Below are 25,705 nucleotides of genomic sequence, written 5' to 3' on the forward strand. Positions count from 1 at the left end.
AAGTACTGATTTACAAGAAAAGTGCAAAGAAACTGATTTGGTTGCCTCATCAAACTGAGTTCTGTATCCTTTTGACATGACCCCATTATTCTTGGAGAAATGTTCTTAGTTGTTTCTAATACAAAAGAACACTCCAGGCTCATCTTGTGTTTCATCTTCACCAGCCCTAGAGTGGGCTATTTCACTATGAGGAACTAGTTCTTTTTAATGGAAAATGATATTTGGAGACCAAAATGTGGGCACTAGGTATGCTCATTGCTGTGTGGCATTGCTGCTCCCAAACCCTCGCATGGCATGCGCACACATGCACGCTTACCTCTATGTATTCTTTTTTTAAAAAAAAAATATTTATTTATTTTTAGAGAGAGGAGAAGGCGGGGAGAAAGGGAGAGAAACAGTGATCCGTTGCCTCCCATACACACACTGACCTGGGACCAATGTGCAGCCCAGGCACGTGCCCTGACTAGGAATCAAACCAATGACCTTTCGCTTTGCAGGATGATGCCCAACCAACTGAACCACTCTGCCCAGGGCACCTCTATGGATTTCTTTACATATATTGAAACTATGAGTTACACCAGTACTTCCAATTGCAACCTTACTCTAGTGTTCTCTCCCTTTCCACATTTGTCATTTCTTTCACTGAGAGTGAGAAATCTGGCTCCCATTAGCTCTACTATATTAACTTAATAGATCATTCCCCCTCATAAATAATCTATCACTGCATCCTCATTTCAGATCACAGAGACACTCCTCCCTACCACCCTCACATGTTCTTCTTGGGCTCCACACACTGTAATCCCACATTGGGCCAGTACTTTCACCCACTGTGGTAATATCTACCTGTACCTTGCTCAGAATAAGTGAATGACTTGTCCTCAGTTATTCAGGAAGGAAGAGAAAGAGGCAGGAAATAAGTCAGGAAGGCAGAAAATAAAAACCTTTTTAAAAAGCATTTTAGTACTCTGTAAAATTATCTGTCATTTCAAAGGACAGTTACATATTCAAGTATATTCAGTTATAGTGTTTTATTAAAATGCCTAGTATTGCTAAGCAACCAAAACTAGCTTTTTCTGTGAAGATGCTATAGATGCAAAGAAAACCTCTTTGCTATTTTTAAATGATTTTTAAATTATTAATTTTTTTAGAGAGAGGGAAAGGGAGGGAGACAAAGAGGGAGAGAAACATCACTGTGTGGCTGCCTCTCATGTGCCCCCAACTGGGGACCTGGCCTGCAACCTAGGCTTATACCCCAAATGGGAATAGAACTGGTGACTGCCTGGTTCACAGGCTGGCACCCAGTCCACTGAGCCACACCAGCCAGGGCTCTTTGATATTTTTAAAGTCAAATAGCAACAACATTTTATTAAGGGTTTTAGAATTTTTCCATTTATTATATTACCAAGAAAAAAAATCACTGTTTACAAAGATATTACAGAGACAATATTCTGTACAATAACTGACATTTTAAAAATAATTCTATCAATGCACCCCTTAACAATTAAATAATTAAACTATCTGAGAACTTTAAAAAAAGTTTTCAGCGCATCTAAATTCATTAGTCACTAAAAAGCATATAAACATATCTACAACAGTCCAAAAAATACAGTAATAGTGCTATTCCATAAGGGTCTTTTAAAACAAATAATTTGCAAAGGGTTCATCCCGTCTGAACCATGCATTTAAGAATGCCCCTCACCCAAGGACTTGATTGTGCTTTCCTTGCCATTTCATCCTGAAGCTCCCTGAACTGTGTGCCAGTGACCAACATTCTCAGCTGATGACCCAGTCAAATCAAGTGTGTCATCAGTGAAGTCTCCTGAGATGGAATTCCACAAATGGATCCCAGAGACTCCAACCTGACCTGATTCTTAGTACATTTTATACAAAGTTATAATGGTTTGACAATAAAGTTCAAGGAGGAAAATAGGCAAAATGAATATTTGATACTTTTACCAATTTGTATTTTATTTACCTGCTGATATCCCTAAAAACTTGATTTGTTGAAGCACCAACTTGTAGAAGCAGGTGGTTAGAACATTAGAGCATGACAAATTCCACTCCTTTTAAATAGATCATTACTAGCAGGCGATGTTTTTTTTTCCTGAAGCCACAGACATTTAAGATTGAAAAAAATTGTCTATAAATTTTATCTGTATTTTATTAATGAGGGTAACAGAGTCATGGTGGAGTCTTTTGGAGGTAGGTATAAACTTTGGTTTGCATTAAAAAATGACAAGATTACTTTTGAGATTCAATCTTATCCACTGATGTTAAACCTGCACTTTTGACTAAATTCTGCCAAGATATATAAGTTAAAATATTAATTCGACTCAGTCTTAAATAAACAAAGGCATAAAACTGGATACAGGCAACTCATACATTTACCTCAGATGCGCTTATAAATTTTCTATTACATGTGATAAAAAAAATCCTAATTTTGTCCTTTTCATATTCAACCTCTGAAAACAAAATAGGTAAGAAATCTTATAGTGATAACTTCATTAGGTATGATGAGACTGTTTTTTTGAAGACAGTCATACTACTATTGATTCATAATCAATGGCTAAGAAATTTAGAAGTCACAGAATTTCAGAACTGGAAGTCATTAACTGGCCTGTCTTTGCTATACAATAGGAAGTGGTTCTGGAAAGAATAAGGCCAAATGATGGCCCTCCACACCTGAGAAATAGCTGGCCACTCTGAAGAGAAACCTATTTCAGGATTCCTACTATGGAAGCCTAATCCATGGTGATTTTTCTCACTCTGCCACTGGAAGGAGTGCTTGGATTAGAGATTAATAAGGGCCACAAGACATATACAGATGTCTTATTAACAATATTTGATTAGCACTATACAATTAACAGTGTTTCTTACACATTATTTTATTCAGTACAACAAGCCTTGCGAGGTAGGTAGTCTGGGTATCACCTGCAATTTTGTATCGGAAGAGATAGGCACACAGAAGTTGTGATTTGTTAAATATCACACAACTTCTAAGTAGCACAGCTAAAGATTAAAACCCATATGTCTGACTAAAAATTTCCTGTCCTTTTCATTTCTCCATACTATTGAAACATCCCATGGAAGTTTCTTTAATTCCTCAACAAATCAATTTATGATATAACAATTTATTTATGATATAACAATTTATTTATATGATATAACAATTTAACACACCTGAGAGAAAACCAGTCAGGCAGAGAGAACGCCAAGTATGAAGTCTCTTGGACCTCCAAGGAAATTTCTGTCCTCACTCACTGTGATCTCCCCCAGTTTCATGCTGTCAACTCTGAAATTTTGTCTCTAGCGTACACCTGAACTTTCCTTGGAGGTCCAAGGAAATTTCTTCCCCTTAAAAACATGGGTGAAAACTGAAAATCATCAGCAATTTTAAAAGTATGGATTTAAATAGTCCAAAAGTAGAGAACCCCCCCATACCTTGAAAGGGCCTTGATACAACTTAGCATTTTAAAAAAATTTTGATTTACATATAAATCTAAGAAACTGCAAAAAGGCTCAGAAAAACCCCTTAGGGGTCACCTTAGCCCATGCTCCTCAAAAATAACAAGGAATTTTTCCAATGACATAGCCATTACAAGTTTTACCTTAAATTTGCTCAAAAGCAAATATCAATTCATTTAACTAAGAATACATTAATACATCACAAAAGAAATATAAAAAAGCATATTTGGAAAAGCTGGAGCTAATGTTCTCCACTTTGTTCTGAGGAAACATGGTGAAACCCTAAAGATAGAATTCCTATCACACACAGTGTCAGGTCACATGTTTCAAAAGAAGAAAACACTAAAAACCCTGTTAAATTTCTGTTTTGGAGAGCACCCTTTCTGGCAGTTTCCAACTTTGTATTCTACATACTCAAACTTTTTTTTTAATACAGAAAAACTGATTTTATTAAATATTTAGCATGCCACGGATTCATTTATACACTTCCAATGCTCAATAATGAGTGCATGTAGGCTGAAGTGCGCACTAGTTTAAGTAACTCTGCAGTGCGCGTAGGATTCCACACCACAGGTAGTCTGGAAGTTCAGTTTGTGTGGGTTTATCTGTTCTTGAAGTAACAATTGTCTGTAAATGATGAACTTTTCCCAGGTCTTCTTGAAGTTGGAAAATGAGCTCATCCCTCTCTTTCAGTGGTAACTTCAGCACTGAACATTCATCTTTTATTTACATCCTGAAAAATTTTAGGAGCTCCAGAGCCAGGACTGACTGTTAAAGAACTCTCCTATACACCCAAACTGGGTGAGTTTCACAAAACCACTACACCACTAAACCACCAAATATTCCTGTGATAGTCTCAATCAGAGAAATATAAAACACTGCACCTATGCAGATAACATTAAAATAGTTGCAAACACGTAAAAAGATTTAAATCTTGAATCACTATTTAAATTTTACAAGTTAACTGGGGAAAAAGTCTAATTCAAATGAGTTGCTCAACTGCTCATTCTGCATACTGCCAATACCTGAATACTGACTTTGAACAAAACCATGACTGTTTGCATTAGCACCGTTCGAAGACCCTGACTCATTTATCATGCTGTTATTTGTACAGTTGAAGTTAGATCCCTCAAATGCATCTGATTGTGAAACAAATGCAGCAGCACTGGAATTGGCGCCTGCTGACAGGCTGGAAGAGGATATCTGATGGAGCTGTCTCAAGTCTCTTGGGTCTAACACTGAGTTACATGAGGGACTTTCAATGTTCATGCTCACAAGTCTCTGATTATCGGTTTCCCTAATGCTGTCATTACTGGGTGTCATCATATTCATATGGCAGTTAGGTAGCATGTTGGCATCAGAAATACTATATAAGTCAGCTGACATGGGTGACGCTTCCATTCTGCCTATATTGTTAGTACTGTTATAAAGGCAAGGATTGGAAGCATTATTCAACTCACTCACAAGAGGCATTTCCAGGAATGGTGGGATACCCTGTGAATTAGAGGAAAGTGTCCCTGTTGAAAAACTACTCAGTGGATTTGTATTGACTGAGCATGGGGTGGGGTGGGCCACGGAAGACCAGCTTGAAGAAGACTGAGGTACCATTGTGGGTATGGCTGAAGGATGATGTGGCAGTGCACTGGACATGGGTACATTCGGGGAATAGTAGGGTTCTGCTTGACTTGAAACTCCTGAAGGCCTGGGCATTTCTGCCAAAGCTGCGCCATGAGAAAACAAGTTGGATTCTGTGGGGGAGGGGAAATATATTTTTACAAAACTGAATGAACAAAATTAGAGAAAGTACTATTTCTAAAAATTGCACAAACATGTTAATAAAGAAAATTTAAGGACACTGAGTAGCATTTCAAATAAAATGTTAAATAGCACTAAAATTATTATATGAGTCCAAAACTGAATTCTGTGACACTTACTGTTTTACAAATACCTATAAATAATTTTGCTTTTATTTTGGCATAGATAATTTCACTGCAGTTAATTTGAAAATCTGTCTTCCGAGGTCCTATGAAGGTATTTTTGAAAAATGAAAGACGAATATCAGAATTTCAGTTAGTGGAACTCTAGCCCAAAATCATTTAATTTCTCCACTTTTAAGAAAAAATAGAGCAGTGGAGGAACTCACTAGGGATAATTGAAAGACCACTGCCTAACTTTCTAAGCTGTATTAAGATATAACACTAATGTACTACACATTCCCAGTCAAAAAAAGTAGGGATTCTGTTTATTTACACATTATTTATTTACATTGCTATACATACTAACCCAGGAAAAAGCACTGATTTCAGAATGTAACATGAAAAAGACTTCTAATTAACCCTGGTTGAATGATCTAAATCAGAAGTTGGCAACTTTTTCTATAAAGGGCCAGATATAAACATTTCAGGCTTTGCAGCCTCTGTTGGAACTACTCAACTCTGCCACTGTGGTGGGAAAAAGCAACCACAAACAATACACAATCAGATGAGCATGGGTATGTTCCAACAAAACTCCGTGCATAGACGGGCTACTGGCCAGATCTAAACCATTTCTGGCATGGCATACTATAGTAAAATTATCACCATATGAACAAAATGTAATTTCTCAACAACTCCACAAAACCAGTCTCCAGTATGACCTCTGGAAGCCAAGATGAATTTATTCAATATTCAAAGCATGAAAATATATGTAGGAGTAGAAAATATCAAATAAGTTGTTTTATTCCTAAGAATGAAATTCCAATATACTGTGCAAAGCATTTGTCTTTCTGATCACAAGGAATATTCTATAGGGAATAAAATACCTTTTTTAATGAATCTTCCTTCGCCAGTTGGTCCTAGGGAATCAGGTCTAGGTCTTTCAGGAAAATTAACTGCTGTGATAAAGTTTTTCCATTATTAAATGTAATTTGAAAAATAACATTATCAGTTAAAATTTGAAAAATTTTATAAAGAAAAAATATCCCACAAAATCTATTTAAATATGAATCAATCCAAAACATTCTTACCACAATCTTGCCACAGTTTCTGGAAAAGTATATTTGTTTTTTGTTTCTTCGCTTTATTGCCATATGTATCTGGTTAGAAACAAAACAGAAAAGCATGTGAATGGATCATCACGCTTCTTCTCCTTTAATAAACCAAATGTTTTATTCCTATATAGAAAATGCTTTAAATAAATGTACATAATATGGATTTAGTAAGTATTGCAGAGTATCCTAAGCCAGTGGTAAAATATTTTTCTCTTAATAAATAGTTTTGATATTAATCTTGTTTTCTTCTAACACCTATAAGTCAACAATATCAACTAAGCAATAAGGGCAGAAAAGGAGCAAAATGGAGACCACTCTCTGACTGGAAAGTTTGCTATCTATAAAAAGGGCACAATAAAGACCGAACCCCCCCTCAAATATAAAACAAATTTTGATAAATGGTTTAGATACTTTGAAATTATTCCAGATCCTTTCCTAAGAAAGAGCTACAAAGAACATAAAGATCAATTGGTTGAAAAATCAGCTGAAAACTGTCAGGAAAAGAAATGTAAACTATGAAGAAAATGTAACAATGTATCCTACAGAAATGTTATTAGCAGAACTAATTTTATAAAATTAATAAAACATTACCACCAAGAAGTCACACCTTTTTCATCTGGCAGATATCTAAAATCCATAGACTCACTAACTTCCTGATCAGAAGGTCTCCGCAGCTGCATTTTTACTGTTACTGGTTCCGTTATGGCTTTGCAATATGGTGGGGTCTTGAAAACAATGGCTACTTGACGGTGGACATCAGCTTGTGAAAAGATACCTTTTGCTTCCCAGTCATTCAGGACAAACCGAACTTCTATGTCATCTAGTGAATATGAAAGCAAAGAACTATCAATGGGAAAACAAAGTAAAATATATCTAGTAATTTAAAATATATCATGAATTCAATGAAACAAACAAAAAACAGATAAATACCTTTCTGAACTTTGTCACAGAGTAGAAATATTTCATCTCCTCCTCTGACACTTCCACAGTTCTTGTTTACACGACAAATCCTTAACTCTGCAGTATTAGGAGCACCTAAGTATGAAGAATTTTTTAATGGGTTGCTACATTAATATATTTTATTCCTTTTTGAGGTAGAGAATTTTAGGAAACCAATTTATAGAATAAATAAAAAAACTTTAATGTGTAAGTAAATTAAGAACACTAAATACATTGATCATCCACATCTGTTCTTTTCCTTTCTAACTGCATTGTCTAACCCGGTTTAGAGTGACTGCATTTCTAGGCAATGAATCTTGATGCTCCTAAATTCTGATTTTCCCAATCCAACCTACACACTGTTACCAAATTAATCTTCTTAAATTATGACCATAACCCTAAGGCAATACACAATTTTCATGTTTCCTGTTATCTGGGCAATAATCCAGTAACTCACCCTAACTCTTATTATTTTAGGAATGTTTGAATTTTTCCTATAATAAACATAGTTTTTCTAATTACTGAAATAATTTTAAAAAATTAAACTATAAAAAACAAGCTAAGGCTAAAATGCAAGAATATAAAGTACTTACGGTTGTCATAAATAGGGTTAGAGACAACAGGAGGTAGAGTGGTCGTCAAATTACCATGCTCATCATAGAGGAAAACTTGAAAACATAATCTCACCACATTGAGGTCGCAATCTTCAGTATCAAGCAGCTGTGGTTCGGGGACTAATTGATACATTAAAAGAAAAGAAAAGAATGCAGAGTATTCACATAGAACTCAAATCCTTCTGGGTCCTCCTCCCTGCCCAATACATCCAGTAACTGTGAATAGCATCCAGTCTGCACTTAAAAAAACAGAACAGTACACAATCTAAAGAGTGCTTTTTATCATTAGTATATTACATAGTCACTAACGGTATTCATTAACTTATGACTGTGGTCAGGAAGTTACTAAGTCATCTGGAATTTAGAGAATCCCAAATTGACATTAATATGAAATTTTTACAAACATGATTGCAGGTTATATACAACAGAGAACAGACATTCATTCATTAATTCAACAAGCATGTATTTAGTTCAGTCATTGTGCTAAGAACTGTAAATTATCTCCTAAATTTATACAAGAGGAATTGATTTTAAACTTGTCCCAAGTTTCACAGCTAAGAAATGGCAGAATAGGAATTCAAACTCGGGTAATTGAATCCAGAGCCTAGGCTCTTAAAAAATCAACTCTATTAGAAAATTTTAAAAATTTTATTTATTGCCCTGGCTGGCGTAGCTCAGTAGATTGAGCACGGGCTGCAAACCAAAGCATCGCAGGTTCAATTCCCAGTCAGGGCACATGCCTGGGTTGCAGGCCACGGCCCCCAGCAACCGCACATTGGTGTTTCTCTCTCTCCTTCTCCCTCCCTTCCCTCTCTAAAAATGAATAAATAAAATCTTTTAAAAAATGTTATTTATTTACTTTTAGAAACAGGGGAAGGGAGGGAGAAAGAGAGGGAGAGAAACATCAATGTGCAAGAGAAACATTGATCAATTGCCTCTCACACCCCCCCTAACTGGGGACCTGGTCCGCAACCCAGGTATGTGCCCTGACTGGGGATTGAACCTGTGACTTTTCGGTTCATAGGCTAGGGCTCAATCCACTGAACTGCACCAGCCAGGGCTAGAAAATTTTACATATGTTTTGAATAAAATGATAAAAGGGATATCTACTAAAATTTAGATCAGTATTTTAGGAATTAAATACCAAGAGGATACTAGATGGGATAAGGTAGCTTAGTGTTCATAAGAAATTTTATGTGCAAATTTGGTTTGTTTTAAAAAAGGCAAATAAACCCTATAGGAGGAAAATTTTATAGTTCCAAAAAATATGAAAACCCATTCTTTATGAAAGAATATAATGTGTTAAATTGATATTGGAAAAGAAATCCAGTTCCAAAGGAAAATATTACTACCTTTTCAAAGAATATTATAAGGTATAGCAATAAATCATAACATAGTCATATTTTAAAAAGCATGAAATATATATTAAATTTTATGAAAATTTTATTTTTCTAAAAGTATTAAATTGTTAAATATTAAAGTTGAAAGCAGTTAAAACCCAAATTCTTTAGTCTAAAGACAATAATATAAACTATAATATAATTTTGATTATTTATATTTAAACTACATAGTCACAGTAGTTATGACAAGATTTAAAATTATCCCATTAGTGGCATTCTTTAGCCTACCTTTTGAAGGCGTCTATAAGAATATATATGCACAATGAAATGTTATGCATGATATGAACACCTGTATCACAGCAGCATATTCTACTGCCAGAATTATGTAGGTAATGAGAGGTCTACCTCTTCAAAATCAATTTTTATAGCCTTATAAATTTAGAATTGAAGACATTAATGTTTCTCAATTCTAAAGATAAGTAATCAATATACACTAAATAAATTATTAGCTATGTGCACCATACAAGTTTAAAAACAAACCTAAGTAAATGATACAAACAAATCATGACAGTCATACATATAAAAAAGAACAAACTATGGATATATACCGCAATATGAATGCATCTCAAAAACATTCTGGGCAAAAGGAGCCAGATACAATATGTGTATGATGCTTACATTTATACGAAGCTCTAGAAAAGATTAATCAATAGTGACAAAAGCAAGCTGATAGTTGACTGGGGCCAGAGGAGGGAGAGAGAACTGGGAAGGGGACCAAGAAAATCTGGGGTGGTGGTAGCAGAAATGTTCCTTAGCTTGACTGCGGTGGTGTACGTGGAAGCATATATTTGGGTGGATCCAACTGTATATAAATTAGGCCTCAATATAAGTTTATTTAAAAATCTATTAAAACAGCACATAAAAGAAAAATGAATTAGTTAATAAAAAAAGTTTAAAAACATATGGTCACATAATTGTTATATCAAAGAGAAAAAATTTTACCTGGTTCTCCAAAAATTAAGTTTTTAGATATTTTATTCATTTAGTTTTAGACAGAGGGGAAGGGAGGGAGAAAGAGAGGGAAGAAAACATTAATGTGTGGTTGCCTCTTGCACACCCCACACTGGGGAACCTGGCAACTCAAGCATGTGCCCTGAATGGGAATTGAACCAGCCACCCTTTGGGTCACAGGTCAGTGCTCAATCCACTGAGCCACACCAGTTGGGCTGAAAATTAATTTTTATGGGATTTTACTTTGAATTTTCTCAATGTGTGGGAATATAGTCAGCACTGCATCAGAATTACTTTCATCTTTGCACAACATGGTTAAAAATCACCAACCAGAAAGAATAATGACCGATACATGTTTTTTTACCCAATGCAGGATTCAGTTTAAAGATAAAAACCCAGTGCAAAGCCTCTTTTCTCCACAGCTTCACCTCATCCTTTGAAATGGGAGGAATGTTATCTCCCCTCTCTAAGTCAGTGTAGCACTTGACCTATATACCTCTCTTACACACTTAAAGTTTTTATATCTATATCTATCTATATTTATTTCTCTCTCACTCTTGCTTCTGTCTAGAAAGAGAGATATCTTACATGATTATCCTCTTCTACCCAACTAGGTTAAGTTCCATGAAGGCAGAATGAGTGTCTGATGCATTTTTGCATCTTCACTAAACATGTAACATAGTGGCTTACATATAATAAATATTAAATGTTTTTCGAGTGAGTGAAAAACTAAGGAAAGGCCTGTTAACTAAACATTTAGACATTTTCATAAGCTGCTGAAGAAAACTATAAAGTAAAAATCAAAACAGATGTTCTACTTTTGCTAATGGCAGGTGACCAACTCTACAATGAGAATTTAAAAAAAATGGACAAAATATAAAACAAAAATCCTCTAAAGGCATCAAAGAGCTAACAAGATCATAAAGAATCACAGGGCTATGTTATGGAAGAAAGGAACTGTAAGAAAAACATTCCTGTTTCTCTCTACTCACTACTCACCAGCACTTTTGATGTCTATATGTTTTTCATACATATCAAGTCTCTAACTCTCAGGACACCAACTAGGTACCCTGCAATTTAACTCAATTGAGACACTAACCACCTGGGGTTAGCATGGATCCCACAAGTAAGGGCTCAGTCCCATAAGTCTGCTCCTCTCCACATACTTAAGACACCAATCCCAAGTCCAGGTCGTCATCTATGCTTCTGACTGACTGGTTACAAATTGGGGGTTCCACAACCCACTCCCTGGGTTTGATAATTTGCTAGAATGGCTCACAGAACTCAGGAAAACATATTACATACTAGGTTATCAGTTTATTAGAAAAGAAAACAACTTAGGAATAGCCAGATAGAAAAGATGCATAAGGAAAGGCATGTAGCAGTGACACTCAGATTCTTCCATGTCCTCTCTGGGAATGCCACCCTCCCAGCACCTCCCCATGTTCACCATCCCAGAAGCTCTCCGGACCCCTTCAGTGAGGATTTTTATGGAGGCTTCACTTTGTACAGATCACTGGTTTAATCACTGGACTCTGATGATTAATTCAATCTCCAGCCCCTCCCTCTTCCAGAGGTAAAGGGATGAGGTTGAATGGTCCAACTCTAATAACATGACTGACTGGCTCCTCTAGCAATCAGAACTCCCCACTTTTAGGGGTTTTCCAAGTCACCTCATTAATATAAATTTAGATGTAGTTCAAAGGGGCTTGTTATGAAAACAAAAGACACTCTTTTTACCTTTGTTACTCTTGTCATTTAGCAAATTCCAAGGATTTTAGGAATGGGGATAAAGACCAAATATACTGTAAATCAGTATCACAGACATGCAGTGAGACAAGTTCAGAACAAGAGGGTCCATTTTTTCAGATATAGCCTACCAATTTTGTAAGAGGTGGCTAAGATGATGAGAAGTTGAAATAAACTCAATAAACTAACAAGGGAAAAATAAAGGAATTTAGGGTCTGCCAGGGATGAAGAATCTGACAAATGTCTAATGCTCTGACTGGAGTGCCTAGAGAAGTTATACTCTAGAAATAAGGGTAAACGAGAAAGAGACCAGAGACTCACAGGATGAAAGCCCAGCTTCAAATATCCCATCACTCACTGAGTTTAGGTGACCTGGGATTGCGAGTGTGACCACCCACCTACCACAAGAAAGTCTTCTGAAGGGAGATAATGACATCCTAGGACTAAAAGCTCCACAATTTTTCATATACAATGACTGATATTCTATCTTGAATAACCAGGCATATGAGGGACAAACTAAACTAATTAAAAAAAAAGGTGTTCTGGCCAAGATACTGGTGTAGGTAAATGTGGTACTCAAATCCTCCCACAACCACATCAAAATTACAACTACACAACAACCATCATTCAGAATCATCTGAAATCTAGCTGAATAGAAGTCCTACAACTAAGGACATAAAGAAGCAGCCACACTGAGACTGGTAGGAGGGGGTGGAGATAAGGAACAGGCAGTCCCACACCCACATGTAGCAGATAAAAATCAGGAGGGCTGTCTCAGCTGTGGAGGTCCCACATGAGGAGCAAGGGGTCCGAACCCCACACCAGGCCTTCAGCCCAAGGATCCAGTGCCAGGAAGAGAAGTCCCCTTAATTTCTGACTGAAAATCAGTGGGGATTGTGACTGAGTGAGATCGAGGGCTTCTGGAATCCCAGATGTTCCTCTTAAAGGGTCCATACATGGACTTACTCAGACTCATTTGCTCCAAACTCCAGTGCTGGGGCAGCAGCTCAAAAGGCACTGGGGACATATAGGGCGGACACTAAATTGTCTGGCATCAGAATGAGGGCTGGAAGGGCAGCTTTCTCCCAGACAGAAGTGCTGGCCATTGTTTCTTTTCTGGGGCATCCCCACACAGAACTGATAGGTGGGAGCCATATCTGAGTCTCTATCAACCTAGCCAACACCACTGGCCCTGCCCTGGTGGTTTCCTGAGATCCTATTCTACCTAGCTTTCCAACCCACCCAAGCTGTTTCCAGTGGCTTTTCAATATGAATAGCCTGTCTTGGCTCATGCTTCTAGCTTTCCAAAAATCTCTCAGACAAGCAGCATCTGACCTTGGTGTGTGCTGTACCTCTGGCTAAGTGGCCCTAGGACTAGCACTAGTAGCAGCCAGCCTTGGTTTGCAACTTGGCATCTCCTGGGCACCTCCAAGTCCAGCACAAGTAGCAGCCATCTGTAGATGGCTTTATAACTCATGCCAGGTGGCCCCAGGCAAGGCACAGGTGGTAGCTGACTTGGCCTGCACCTTCTGGGAGGGTCCAGAGCCAGTGCACCCAGTGGACAACTCCAGACCATGTCAAAGCACCACCTAATCATCTCCACAAGTGATGCACTCAAGGGGCAAACTCAGTGGGCTGAAGTAAGTCCTGCTCTGTTTCCAGGGCCCCATCACAGCAGATCCTACACAGTAGCCACCACCAGTCCTTGTACCTGATTAGCCTGGGAGTAAATCCCTACCATTGACATGCCAACAGCAATCGACGCTCAACTATAACCGACAGGTGTACACAGCCTGCACAGGGGGTGCAGCTGGAGCGGTCAGCTCTGGTGATCGAGGAGCCTGTGCCACTAGAACCTCCAGCACACATACTACATAAGGCCACTCTCACAAGCCCAGGAAAAATAGAGCTTTACCTAATACACAGAAACAAATACAGGGAGGTAGCCAAAATGAGAAGACAAAGAAACACGTCCCAAATGAAAGGACAGAACAAAATTCCAGTAAAGAGCTAAATGAAATGGAGACAAGCAATCTACCAATGCAAAGTTCAAAACACTGGTTATAAGTATGTGCAATGAACTTAGGGGAAATGTAGATGAACTTAGTAAGAACATCGATGAAGAGATAGGGAACATAAAAATAGAGAGAGAAAACATAAAAATGAACCAGTCAGGAATGAAGTATACACTAACTGAAATGAAAAACACGTTATAAGGAATCAACAGTAGAGCAGGTGAAGTAGAGGATCAAATCAGAAATTTGCAAGACAAGGAAGCAGAAAACATTCAAACAGAACAGCAAAAACAGAAAAAAAAGAACCCAAACAATGAGGGTAGTTTAAGGGACCTCTGGGAGAACATCAAGTGTACCAACATTTGCATCATAGCAGTGCCAGGGGAAGAGAGAGTGCAAGGAATTGAGAACCTTTTTGAAGAAATAATGATGGAAAACTTTCCTAACCTGGTGAAGGAAATAGACACACAAGTCCAAGAAGCTCAAAGAGTCCCAAACAAGATGAACCCAAAGAGGCCTACACCAAGACACATCATAATTAAAATGCCAAAGGTTAAAGATAAGAGAGAATCTTAAAAGCAGCAAGAGAAAAGCAGTTAGTTACTTAACAAGGGAACTCTCATAAGACTGTCAACAGACTTCTCAACAGAAACTTTGCAGGTGAGAAGGGATTGGCAAAATATTCAAAGTGGTGAAAAGCAAGGACCTAAAACCAAGATTACTCTACCCAGCAAAGCTATCATTTACAACTGAAGGACAGACAAAGAGTTTCCCAGACAGGAAAAAGCTAAAGGAGTTCATCACCACCAAAACGAGTATTATAAAAAATGTTAAAAGGTCATCTTTAAGATAGAGGGTGGTGGGGAGATGGGTAAAAGAGGTGAAGGGATTAAGAAGTACAAATTGGTAGTTACAGAATAGTCATGGAGATGTAAAGTATAGCATAGGGAATAAAGTCAACAATACCGTAATAATGATGTATGGTATCAGATGGGTACTAGATTTAAAGGGTGATAACCTAGTAAGTTATATAATGTCTAATCACCTTATTGTACACCTGAAACTAATATTATATGCCAAATAAAAAACTGAAAAATAATAAAAGGAAAACAACCAAGGATCCAAAGAATGAAGTTTTCAGACACAATATAAGTAACTATGCTTAACATATGCAAGGAATTAATTTACAAGATTCAGAGTTTAGTAGAGAACTTGAAACTACTAGAAAAGGAACCATATAATTTCTAGAACCAAAAATAACAGTAAACTAAAATTAAAAATAGCCCTGGTTGGTGTGGCTCAGTGGATTGAGCACTGGCCTGTGACCGAACGGTGGCCAGTTAGATTCCCAGTCAGGGCACATGTGTGGGTTGTGGGCCAGGTCCCCAGCTGGGGGTAAATGATGGGCAACAAATCAGTGTTTCTCTCCCTCTCCTTCCCTTCTCCTCTCCTTAGAAGTAAATATATAAAATCTTTTTTAAAAATTAAAAATATAAAATTTACCAGTATCAAATTTAACAACTGTTTCATAAAAAACAGTTGCATTTTATCTTTCTCTAACCCAGATTTAAAATCGATTTGCCAATATTTTCTACATTAAAAATGTTGATGCTCTAGGGGGGTTCAAAGGGATAGAGGGATAGAAGAAAAAAGAAACACAGACAACATTGTGGTGATTGTGGGGGAAGAAGGGGGTGAGTGGAGGTAGAAGAGAGTACAAGAGGGATAAATATAGAACAAAATAAAATAAAACAAAATTTTTATTTACAAACATTGAAAGAAAAAAAGTGTTGATTTACATTAAAGTCTTCAATCCATTTTCTATTGTTTTGATATATGATGAGAGGTAGAGAATCCACCTAAATAAATAATCATTTTTTCCAATTTAATTTATCAAACATTTCCTCCCTTTCACTTGATCTGGCATGCTACATCTATCATGTACTAAAGTCTCACATTTCCTTATTTCTGTTTGGGACTCTCAATTCTACTCCACTGGTTAATCTGTTTATTGCTACCCCAATGCTACATTGCCTTGATTAGTACTTTCCTTATAATACTATCTGATAAGTTCAGTTTCTCATCAGTATTCCTCTTCTATTGAGTATTCTACTTTTGTTGTTCAGAATCGTCTTATCATATTTAATAGAAAATCTTGTTAGGAGTTTGTTTGGAATTGCATTGAATCTGTGTATCAATTTGGGGGGAAATGTCATCTTTATAGTATTGGTATTAGAGAATATGATATGCTTCTCCATCTATTTAGGTGTTCTCCATTATCTCATAATATCATTTTCCCAAAAGAAATATTTTTAAAATATATTTTATTGATTATGCTATTACAGCTTTCCCAATTTTTCCCCTTTGCTCTCCCCCACCCTGTACCCCCATCCCTCCAGTAATCTCCCCCCTTAGTTCATGTCCATGGGTCATGCATCTAAGTTCTTTGGCTACTCTATTTCCTATACTGTTCTTAACACCCCTCCCCATATATTTTGACCCTATACATTTGTACTTCTTAATTCCTGTGCCTTTCCCCCCATTCTCCCACTTCCCTCTCCACATGATCTCCATATTTATGATTCTGCTCCTGTTCTGATTGTTTGCTTAGTTTGTTTTTTAGATTCAGTTCTTGATCATTATTTCTTACATATGTTGCTATGTACTTTATATTTTCTAACAATATTTCCTTTAATTACTTGTTGCTGATGTATAGGAATAAAACAATTTTTGTATATTAACTTTATATCCACTCACTATTTTAAATTTATTATTTTAATTATTTGAATTTTCACTGTGAATAACAGCTTCCAATAATTACAGCTTTGTTTCCTCATTTTCAATTGGTCACACTGCACTGGCTACAATCTCACTACAGTGTAATAAATGAATGCATAAGTAGTAAAGATGGATAACCTATGGTAGGAAACTTATCACCTCAAGGCACTTAGTTGTGAAGATAGACATTTAAAATAATAATAATACAAACATATTGTTTAGGTACCAAAGTGAAATATAAATAAATTCCATCATAGACCCAGTCCACAATGAGCATGAGATTCATCTCAGAAGACAACTGCTGAAGAATTAAATGGTCCAATAGATGTCACAAAGCTTTTCATGTTAATTGCTGAGTGAATGATATAATTAGGAGAATATTATCTGGGGGTGAAAGAACTAAAAAGGTTTTCAGATCACTTCTGGTAAAGAAAACAACTTGAATTATTTTTTGTGAAAGTGAGTACAAACAAGGCATCTTCATCCATTCATTTGTTCATTTATTCTTTCAAAAAATTTTAATAAAGCCTCTACCACATTCCAGACATGGGCTAAGTATCAGAGATGCATAAAAGACAGTCCTGCTCTTCAGAGTCTCACGATTTAGTGAAAGGGAAACATGTATAGCACCTTTGGAAAACAGGCAGAATAATTTACTCTGTTTAGAAAGGTCAAGAAAAGCTTGAAAGTGGTGACCCTTAAACTTAAACTTGAAGCCTGAGCAGGATGAATTCACCAAGTTTTGTAGATCAAGGCATTCCATGCAAGGAAAATGCATGTATAATGCATAGTGCAAGAAAGAATATGGTACTTCTAACATGGCACACAGTTCAGAATGGCAAAAACAGAGCATGCATGTAGGCACTCAGTGTTAGGAGGAGGGATAAAGTTGAAGCAGAGGATGAAAGATGGAGATAAAAAGTTGGAATAAAAAACCTGGATCAGATTATGAAGGGCTTTGAATGTCATGCTTCAAAAGTTAAATTTAACAAGTGTATCACAGTTTATCAAAATGTTGTCCATGGATCACTTGCATCAGGGTAAAATATAAGTTTAGGGCCCTTAGTCATAAAAAAATTAGTAGACTAAATAAGCATCTTCTTTAAAAAAATGGAATGGGAAGAAATGGAATAGAACAGAAAGCAGACTGCATGTAGTAAGAGTATTGGTTTTTATCTTCATGTGCAAGTATATGGATTGAGCAGAGAAATAAAATGTATTTTCTACTCTGAGTCAGAGTCAAATAAAAAACATGGATCTAGATGCTTGTTAAAATACACAGTCCAGGCCCCACACCAAACCTATCAAATTAGTGGGAATGTAGCTGGAGTCCCCATTTTTAACAGGTACTAAGGGATTCCTACACACATTCGAATTGAGAACCACTACTGAAGATTATTTAGAACCACTGAAGGATGACAAGCAGAATTCTGAAATAATTCATTCTGGTTCTAAAATGGTCTGTTTGGATGCAGAGTATAAACTGATTGGAGGGTGATCAAGAATGGAAGCAGGAACACAAGTTTAAAGGCTACTAACAGTGGTCCAGGCTAAAAAAGATGTAAAGTTACATTCCTACAATGGTAATGAGAAAAATGGAGATGGACAGAGATGGTCAGGGTAGATGAACAAAACAGTTTTTCTGGAACAGTGAAGGATTCATGAAGAAGAGCAGTAGAAAACAGGTAGGAGCTACATGTGGAAGACTCTGAATTCGGGGCCATTTAATTTTTAAACTATTTAAGGGGACTTTGCAACCTTTCAATTACGATAATATTTAAGAGCACTGTTCTAAGTAGATTATTCCAATAGGATCAAAAACTACAACTCAACTTATGAGATGATTAAGTCCTAAACTAGAGAGGTAGCAAAAGGATTAGGGGAAGGAGTAAATGTTTAAAAAAGAAAAAGAAATAACTAAACAACAATAAAAACCACAAAATACTGTGAAGGATCAATTGGCAGAGCTGTTCCTTCCTCAAATCTGTATTCATCTAGGCAGCACAGGAGAGAGAAGATTGTGAGCCTGGGAGCCAGGCTACCTGTGTTGAAATCCTAGCTCTACATTTACTAGCTATAATATCTTTAGCAAATTACTTAAATTTTCTGTTTTCATTTCTTTATAAAATAAAAATAATAATAATAACTACCTCATAAGTTATTATAAGAGTTAAATGGAGTAAAATATGGAAAGCACTTATAATGGAGCACTTATTAGGAGCTATTCTAAGTGTTATATGAGTGTATGCAATTTTACTGGATTGGTAAAATACACAACACTACCCATCCCTAACCCAAAACCTTCTGGCCCATCTGCCTTCCGACTCCTGTATCTTTCTTTTTAATGCATTTTCCCTTGAGTCAGAAGATTTGGATTTGAATTCAAGCTTTGCCTCTTGTACCTGCCACACAACTTGGAAAACGTACATAACCAAAGTTTTGGTTTCCTCTTCTGTGAAACAGTACTGTTGTTAATGAGTAAATAAAATAGTGAACATAGAACACTTAACATTTACTCCTTGATAATACAAAAAGTACTTAATGGTAGCTATTATTTATAATCTCTTTGTTTTATACTAAACTATCCTTCTTTTATACTACATCTTGATTTAGATGGCCTCTTTAAAGGTTTAGTCTTCTACTTTAGCAATGAATGAAAATTTTAAATAACATACTCTTAGTGTTCATACCATCAGTTCTGCATTTGGTTTGCTCCTCCTACAACCCTTCTCTTCAATCTAGTCTATGTGTGTAGTACCAGGTAGACCTAGCAGAATGAGTCTTCTTCACCACACTGCCCCCTTCTTCTCAAAATGTGGCATTATTTAAATACAAAATGATGACATTGTTAGAAATGTGCTTTGAATAGTTCTTCCCAGACCTTGAAAGGAATTTAGATCAATTCATCTGTCTTTTCTTCTCCACATCCCCTCAGGGGCCACAGTATGTAATTCAGGAGTTGGCTGTAGGGGTAAAAGGTAAACAGAGCCAACCAGCCTACCTGGCCTCTAGCAACTCAACATCACTCAACAGCCACAAAGGAAACAAACCCACTACAGTGAATAGACGAGAATCTACAACAAATGTCCCAGTTAGGGGGTTTTTAAATAGGAAAAAGCCAAATTCATGCATATACACATGGTTTGCTATGATAAATCACAATTACTTCTTCTGTTATGAGAAATTGCATTTGGCTGAAAAAGGGGCACAATGAAGATATCTCAACAGTTTATCATCAAGGCAATGATTTTCTAAACCATATTCCAGGGAACCCCAAGGTATTGTAGGGTTAGAACTGAAAATTAAATGCTTGTTTGTTCAGATAGGAAATATTAGGCCTGAAAGAATCTCAAAAGGTCATTCAATTGACTCTGAGCGGTAAGGAGGGAAAACTACAGTTAAGACTATACAATGCCCACTGGCCAAATGGTGTGGTGTCTATGATGCTTTGGCAAAAATTCCCTTATCCTATGATTTGATGCGGGCACATGTATACTTCAATGTACAATTTTACATATTCTTTGTGGAAGTCAATGTATAAGAGTATGAAATGAAATTGTGCTTTTTTTGTGTACAAGGATATTTATTTTAGCATTTTTAATAATAGATAAACTTACAACTAATATGTTCAATAGTTTGTAGAGTTGAAAAGATGTCCATGACCTATTCATTGAATAAAGCTATTATCCAAGTATGTTTTTTTTTAAGATTTTATTTATTTATTTTTAGAGAGGGAAGAGAGGGAGAAAGAGTGAGAGAGAGAAACATCAATGTGTGGTTGCTGGGGGCCATGGCCTGCAACCCAGGCCTGTGCCTTGACTGGGAATCGAACCTGCGACACTTTGGTTCACAGCCCGCGCTCAATCCTCTGAGCTACACCAGCCAGGGCACCAAGTATGTTTAATATTCCAAGAAGTATATACTGTATATCAGCCAAGTGAGATTGAAAATCTACCCTGTATTTGATTATTTTATAATTTGTATGTATTGCTTTTGTAATAAAAAAACTTTTTTAAAACTCAAATTTATTAAGAAGTTTGAGCACTTTATAAAAGCCTCATAAAGTGTTTTTAAGCATATGAACAAAATGCTTTTTGCTTTGCTAATAATTCTAATCATAGTATTGATGGGAACAATTCTTCATTTCTTTTGGTTATCTCTTTCAATCAGATGACACAGAAGAATGGATCAGTGATCAAGAATACAGGACAATGGAAATCACCCAATTGGAAGACAAAAAAGAAAAAAGAATTTAAAAGAATGAGGATAGCATAAGAGACCTCTGGGACAATACCAACTATACTAACATTCATATCATAGGGTCCCCAGAAGAGAGAAAGGGACAAGAAACCTATCTGAAGAAATAATGGCTGAAAACTTCCCCAACCTGGCAAAAGAAACATATCCAAGTCCAGGAAGCACAGAGAGTCCCAAACGAGATGAACCCAAAGAGACCTATATCAAGACATAATAATTAAAACATTAAAAGTTAAAGGTAAGGAGAGACTTTTAAAAGCAGCAAGAGAAAAACAACTAAATACATATAAGGGAATACCCATAAGACTATCAGCTTATTTTTCAACAGAAACTTTGCAGGCCAGAAGGGAGTGGCAGAATATATCTATGAAAGAAAAAAACCTACAACCCAGAATACTTTGAAGGTTATCATTCAGAATTGAAGGAGCTATAAAGAGTTTCCAAAACAAAAGCTAAAGGAGTTCATCGCCACTAAACTAGTATTACAAGAAATGTCAAAGGAAATTCTTTAAGAGGAAAAGGAAAGACCAAAACTAGAAATAAGAAAATATCTGAAAGAAAAAATATCTCACTATTAAAGGCAAAACATATAGTAAAAATATTAGACTGACCACCTGTAAAGCTACAACTATAATGGCAATAAATACACACCTATCAATAATTACCTTAAATGTAAACAGACTAAATGTTCCATTCAAAAAACATAGGGTGTCTGAATAGATAAAAAAAAAAAAGATCCTTACGTATGCTGTCTACAAGAGACTCCCTTCAGATCAAAAGACACACACAGACTGAAAGTAAATAGATGGAAAAGGTTATTTCATTAAAATGGAAACAAAACAAAAAGCTGGGGTAGCAATACTTATTATACCAGACAAAACAGACTTAAAATCAAAAGTTATAACAAGAGACAAAGAAGGACCCAGCAATTTCACTTTTGGGCATTATCCAAAGAAAATGAAAACACTATTTCACAAAGATATAAGCACCACTATGGGACCTAGAATGTATTATGCTAAGTAAAAAAAGTCAGAGAAAAACAAATACTGCATCATTTTACTTATCTGTAGAATGAAAAGAGCTAAGATAAAACAAAGGAACAAGCAAAACAAAACAAAACAGACTTGTAGATACAGAGAACAAACTGATGGTTGCCAGAGGGTTGGGGAGTGGGGATGATAGGAAAAAAGGTGAAGGGGATTAAAAGGTACTAATTTATAGTTATAAGTAAGTCACAGGAATATAAGTACAGCACAGCAAATACAGTTGATAATATCTCAATAACTTTGCACAGTGACAGATGGTTACTAGACTTTTTGTGGTGATCTCTTATATGGTATATAAATGTCAAATTACTATGTTGTACACCTGAAACTAATATAATATTATATATCAGTGATAATTCCATTAAAAAGAGCTTTACTTTCCAGAATGTAAAAGAGAACACTTCAGAGCTTTTCTTATAGAATAACAGCATTTTTCCACTGATGTAAGAAAGCATAACAATTTTTCTCAACACTGTATTAGATTTTAAATTATTTCATTCTCAGACACGGGTATAACTCAACGAGTAGAAAAATGAGCACAGAACTTAAGATAGCTTTTAAAACATAGGTTTAAAATACAAATGAAAATCATAAATAAGTAAATATTCAAATATAAATGATTGTATCAAAAATACTTACTGTTAAAAGGATTGATTCCTGCACTTATTCTTGAAACAATAGCTTCTTTTACTTCTTTTTTCTTTACACATCGAATACCCAAATTTTGAAAACTAGAAGGAAAACACAGAACTTTCAGACTGCATTATAGTTAACACATAAATACTAAACACATAAATACTAAAGCATACTGCAAGTATCAAGCATATATCCAACAGTGAAGAGTAATCAATACTGTCAGATGGAAATGGTAAAGCATGTTATACATTTCCAATCACTATGATAAAAATGTGAGGGTAAAAAAAGTGGGGTTATATTTCTAACAAAACTGTTAAAAGAAAAATAACATACTATATAGGTTTTGCATACAGTATTTTATCATTATACCTTACTAGTATGCCTATGCCAAAAATACCAAAGTAGATAAGAATTAACAGAAAGTGACACCAAAAAACCAAAATTCCCCTCCTAAACAAATTCATTATCAAATCAATGACATCTGTATATTTGATAATGTGAAGCAAAAGTTGTAAAAAGATGCCCACAGGCTGAAGCTGACAGATATATTTTGTTGAGCCCATAACAATGTTGTCTACATTTAAAAAAATGTTCATGACTACTTTTCAGTTCATTTTTAAATGACTACTGACATTTAAAAATCAGGTAACTGCATATAAATGTCTGGATTTCTGGCTTCTTGAACATTTTAAAGGTCTGACAACAGTAGGTTGGTACAGCTGGAGCTGATGCAGGGCTGTCCAGTTTGCTACGGTGCCTGCTAGTCCTCGCAAACTTGACCCTCTCCATTCTACAGACATCTGATATTTGAGCCCTGACTTCACTGCTAGTAGTGGTGGAATGTATTTTATGCAGTATTATATGAAGTTATAATAATCATTCATCACAAGAAAGCACTGAAATGTATTTTTAATTAGAGATATGTTTGATACTAACAATAATATTTAACAAAAGTTTTATAATGTCATTTATGGAAAACTTCTCAATAGCTACAAATATTACTAATTTGCATGTGTACTATAGATGATGGTTGGGGGAACTCCCCTACCACCACCAGTCATACTTCTTCCCACATGGAAAAACCATGACATCATTAAAGTTGGGTGGGTGTGAATAAGGAAGCAAAATGACTATAACATCATCACTACTTGTTCAAACTTTACATGGCAATTTGCTACAGGAGGCTGCCTACCTTGTGTGCCCCCTTCATGCCCTTGCTGTCACATATCCATGCTCTGCACATGCACCACACTTGTGATTTTGTTAGCATCTAAAGTATCCTTACCTTCCTCTGCTGCCAATAATTTAAAAAAAGTATCTTAAATTCATAGTCTTTTCTTGAAACCTCGAAACCACAACCCTCTTCCTCAAAAGTATTCCATTTCTTTGAAAGGTTCTTAACTTGGTTTTCACTTTTTCTTTGACAAAAGATTTTAAAGAATCCTCTATCTTAATATATTTATACACTACTTGATTTAGTTTCATCTGAATCATTGTATTTGACTGCTATTCACAGAATATTAGTAGTAGAGATTTCTGAAATTCTGATATGAGGAAACCAAGGATCATAGAGATTACTTTAATGAATGACTCATTCATTCGTAGTTATTCAACAAGCTTTGGGGTTCCTACCACGTACTAAAAACTCTGGAAAATAATGGGGATATATAACCCTTCCCTTCACGTAACTCACTGTCTAGTGCAGAGGATGGCCAACTATGACCCATGGACTGAATTTGGCCCATCACTTGTTTTAAATAAAATTGTACTGGAACACAGGTAAATGGATTTGTTTATGTATTGTCTATGGGTGTGTTCATGCTGCAACAGCAGGGCTGAGAAGTTGCAACAGAGACCATATGGTCTGCAAAGCCTAAAAGATTTACTCTCTGGCCCTTATCAGAAAAAATTGCTAACCTTTAGTCTACTGAAACAGAGAGATATTGAGTAATCTCTTTCTCTCTCTCTCTCTCTCTCTCACACACACACACACACACACACACAAATGCTAAACTGAAACCACAATAATCTTTATAAAAGAAATGCACATGATGCCATGGGAGCCCTATGATGGGAATAAATTGTTCAATTCATTCAGAGGGGGCACAGAGACTTCTTGTAGGAAGTGATACTTATGAAAAGAAGTGAACTGGAGGAAGAGGAGAGTGAAAAGACTTCAGGCAGAAGGAAAACATGCAAAGGACCCTAAAGAAGGGCACTGAGCACAGAAAACTAAAGGAAGACCTTTGTGACTAGAGTATGGAGTTCAAGGAGAACACAGTATAACAGAAGGCTAGAAATACAAGTGCGTCATGTGATCTTTATAAAGAATGTTGTCCTAATTCCCAGTGTCACATAAAGCTATTAATATGTTTTAAGCAGAGATATAACTATCAGATTTGTATTTGAAAAGACCATGCTGAATAAATAAATTAATTTAATTTTTTAAAAGATTGCTTTGGCTATTCTGGAGGACATAATGGGAAGGAAGAGGCACAAAAACAGCTGATGTGAGAAGACCAGTGGGAAGGCTATTCTTTACAGCCCACATCTAGACTACAGTAATAGCAGTGTGGTAGTGATGGAGCTCACTGAGACAAGTGGGTAGATTCAGGAACTATTTTGGGAGATATCTGTTAAAAATTCAATGTGTGCACCTGTGTGAAAGGTAGTCCCAAAATTTAACTACCTGGAAGATTGAGAAGAAACAGCCAGGAAAGCAGGAAAACAGGAGTTTTTTCTCACAAAAATCAAGGAATCAGAATGTTTAGGAAGGAGTGATATACAGTGTAAAATGCTGCTGGGAGGTCAAATAATATAAATAGGA

At 36.1% G+C, this 25,705-nt stretch overlaps 1 protein-coding gene across 2 annotated transcripts in view; it reads right to left on the reverse strand.

The window, feature by feature from the left end:
* Nucleotides 1-1,366: 1,366 nt before the first annotated feature.
* The window catches only part of REL (REL proto-oncogene, NF-kB subunit), a 39,723-nt gene continuing 15,384 nt past the window's right edge, over nucleotides 1,367-25,705 (reverse strand). The window contains exons 4-10 of one of the 2 annotated variants that reach the window (XM_045828453.1): nucleotides 22,882-22,973; nucleotides 8,026-8,166; nucleotides 7,424-7,528; nucleotides 7,101-7,313; nucleotides 6,470-6,538; nucleotides 6,266-6,334; nucleotides 1,367-5,213 (exon numbers count right to left, since the gene is read on the reverse strand). In XM_045828453.1, coding sequence (XP_045684409.1) covers nucleotides 4,426-5,213; nucleotides 6,266-6,334; nucleotides 6,470-6,538; nucleotides 7,101-7,313; nucleotides 7,424-7,528; nucleotides 8,026-8,166; nucleotides 22,882-22,973 — 1,477 coding nt within the window. In that variant the 3' untranslated portion in view covers nucleotides 1,367-4,425. Of the gene's footprint in view, nucleotides 5,214-6,265; nucleotides 6,338-6,469; nucleotides 6,539-7,100; nucleotides 7,314-7,423; nucleotides 7,529-8,025; nucleotides 8,167-22,881; nucleotides 22,974-25,705 lie in introns of both variants that reach the window. The other variant, XM_045828452.1, reaches the window with a different exon arrangement.

Source organism: Phyllostomus hastatus, unplaced genomic scaffold (genome assembly GCF_019186645.2).
Source record: "Phyllostomus hastatus isolate PE091 unplaced genomic scaffold, TTU_PhHast_1.1 phas_scaffold_78, whole genome shotgun sequence".
Taxonomy (NCBI): Eukaryota; Metazoa; Chordata; class Mammalia; order Chiroptera; family Phyllostomidae; genus Phyllostomus; species Phyllostomus hastatus.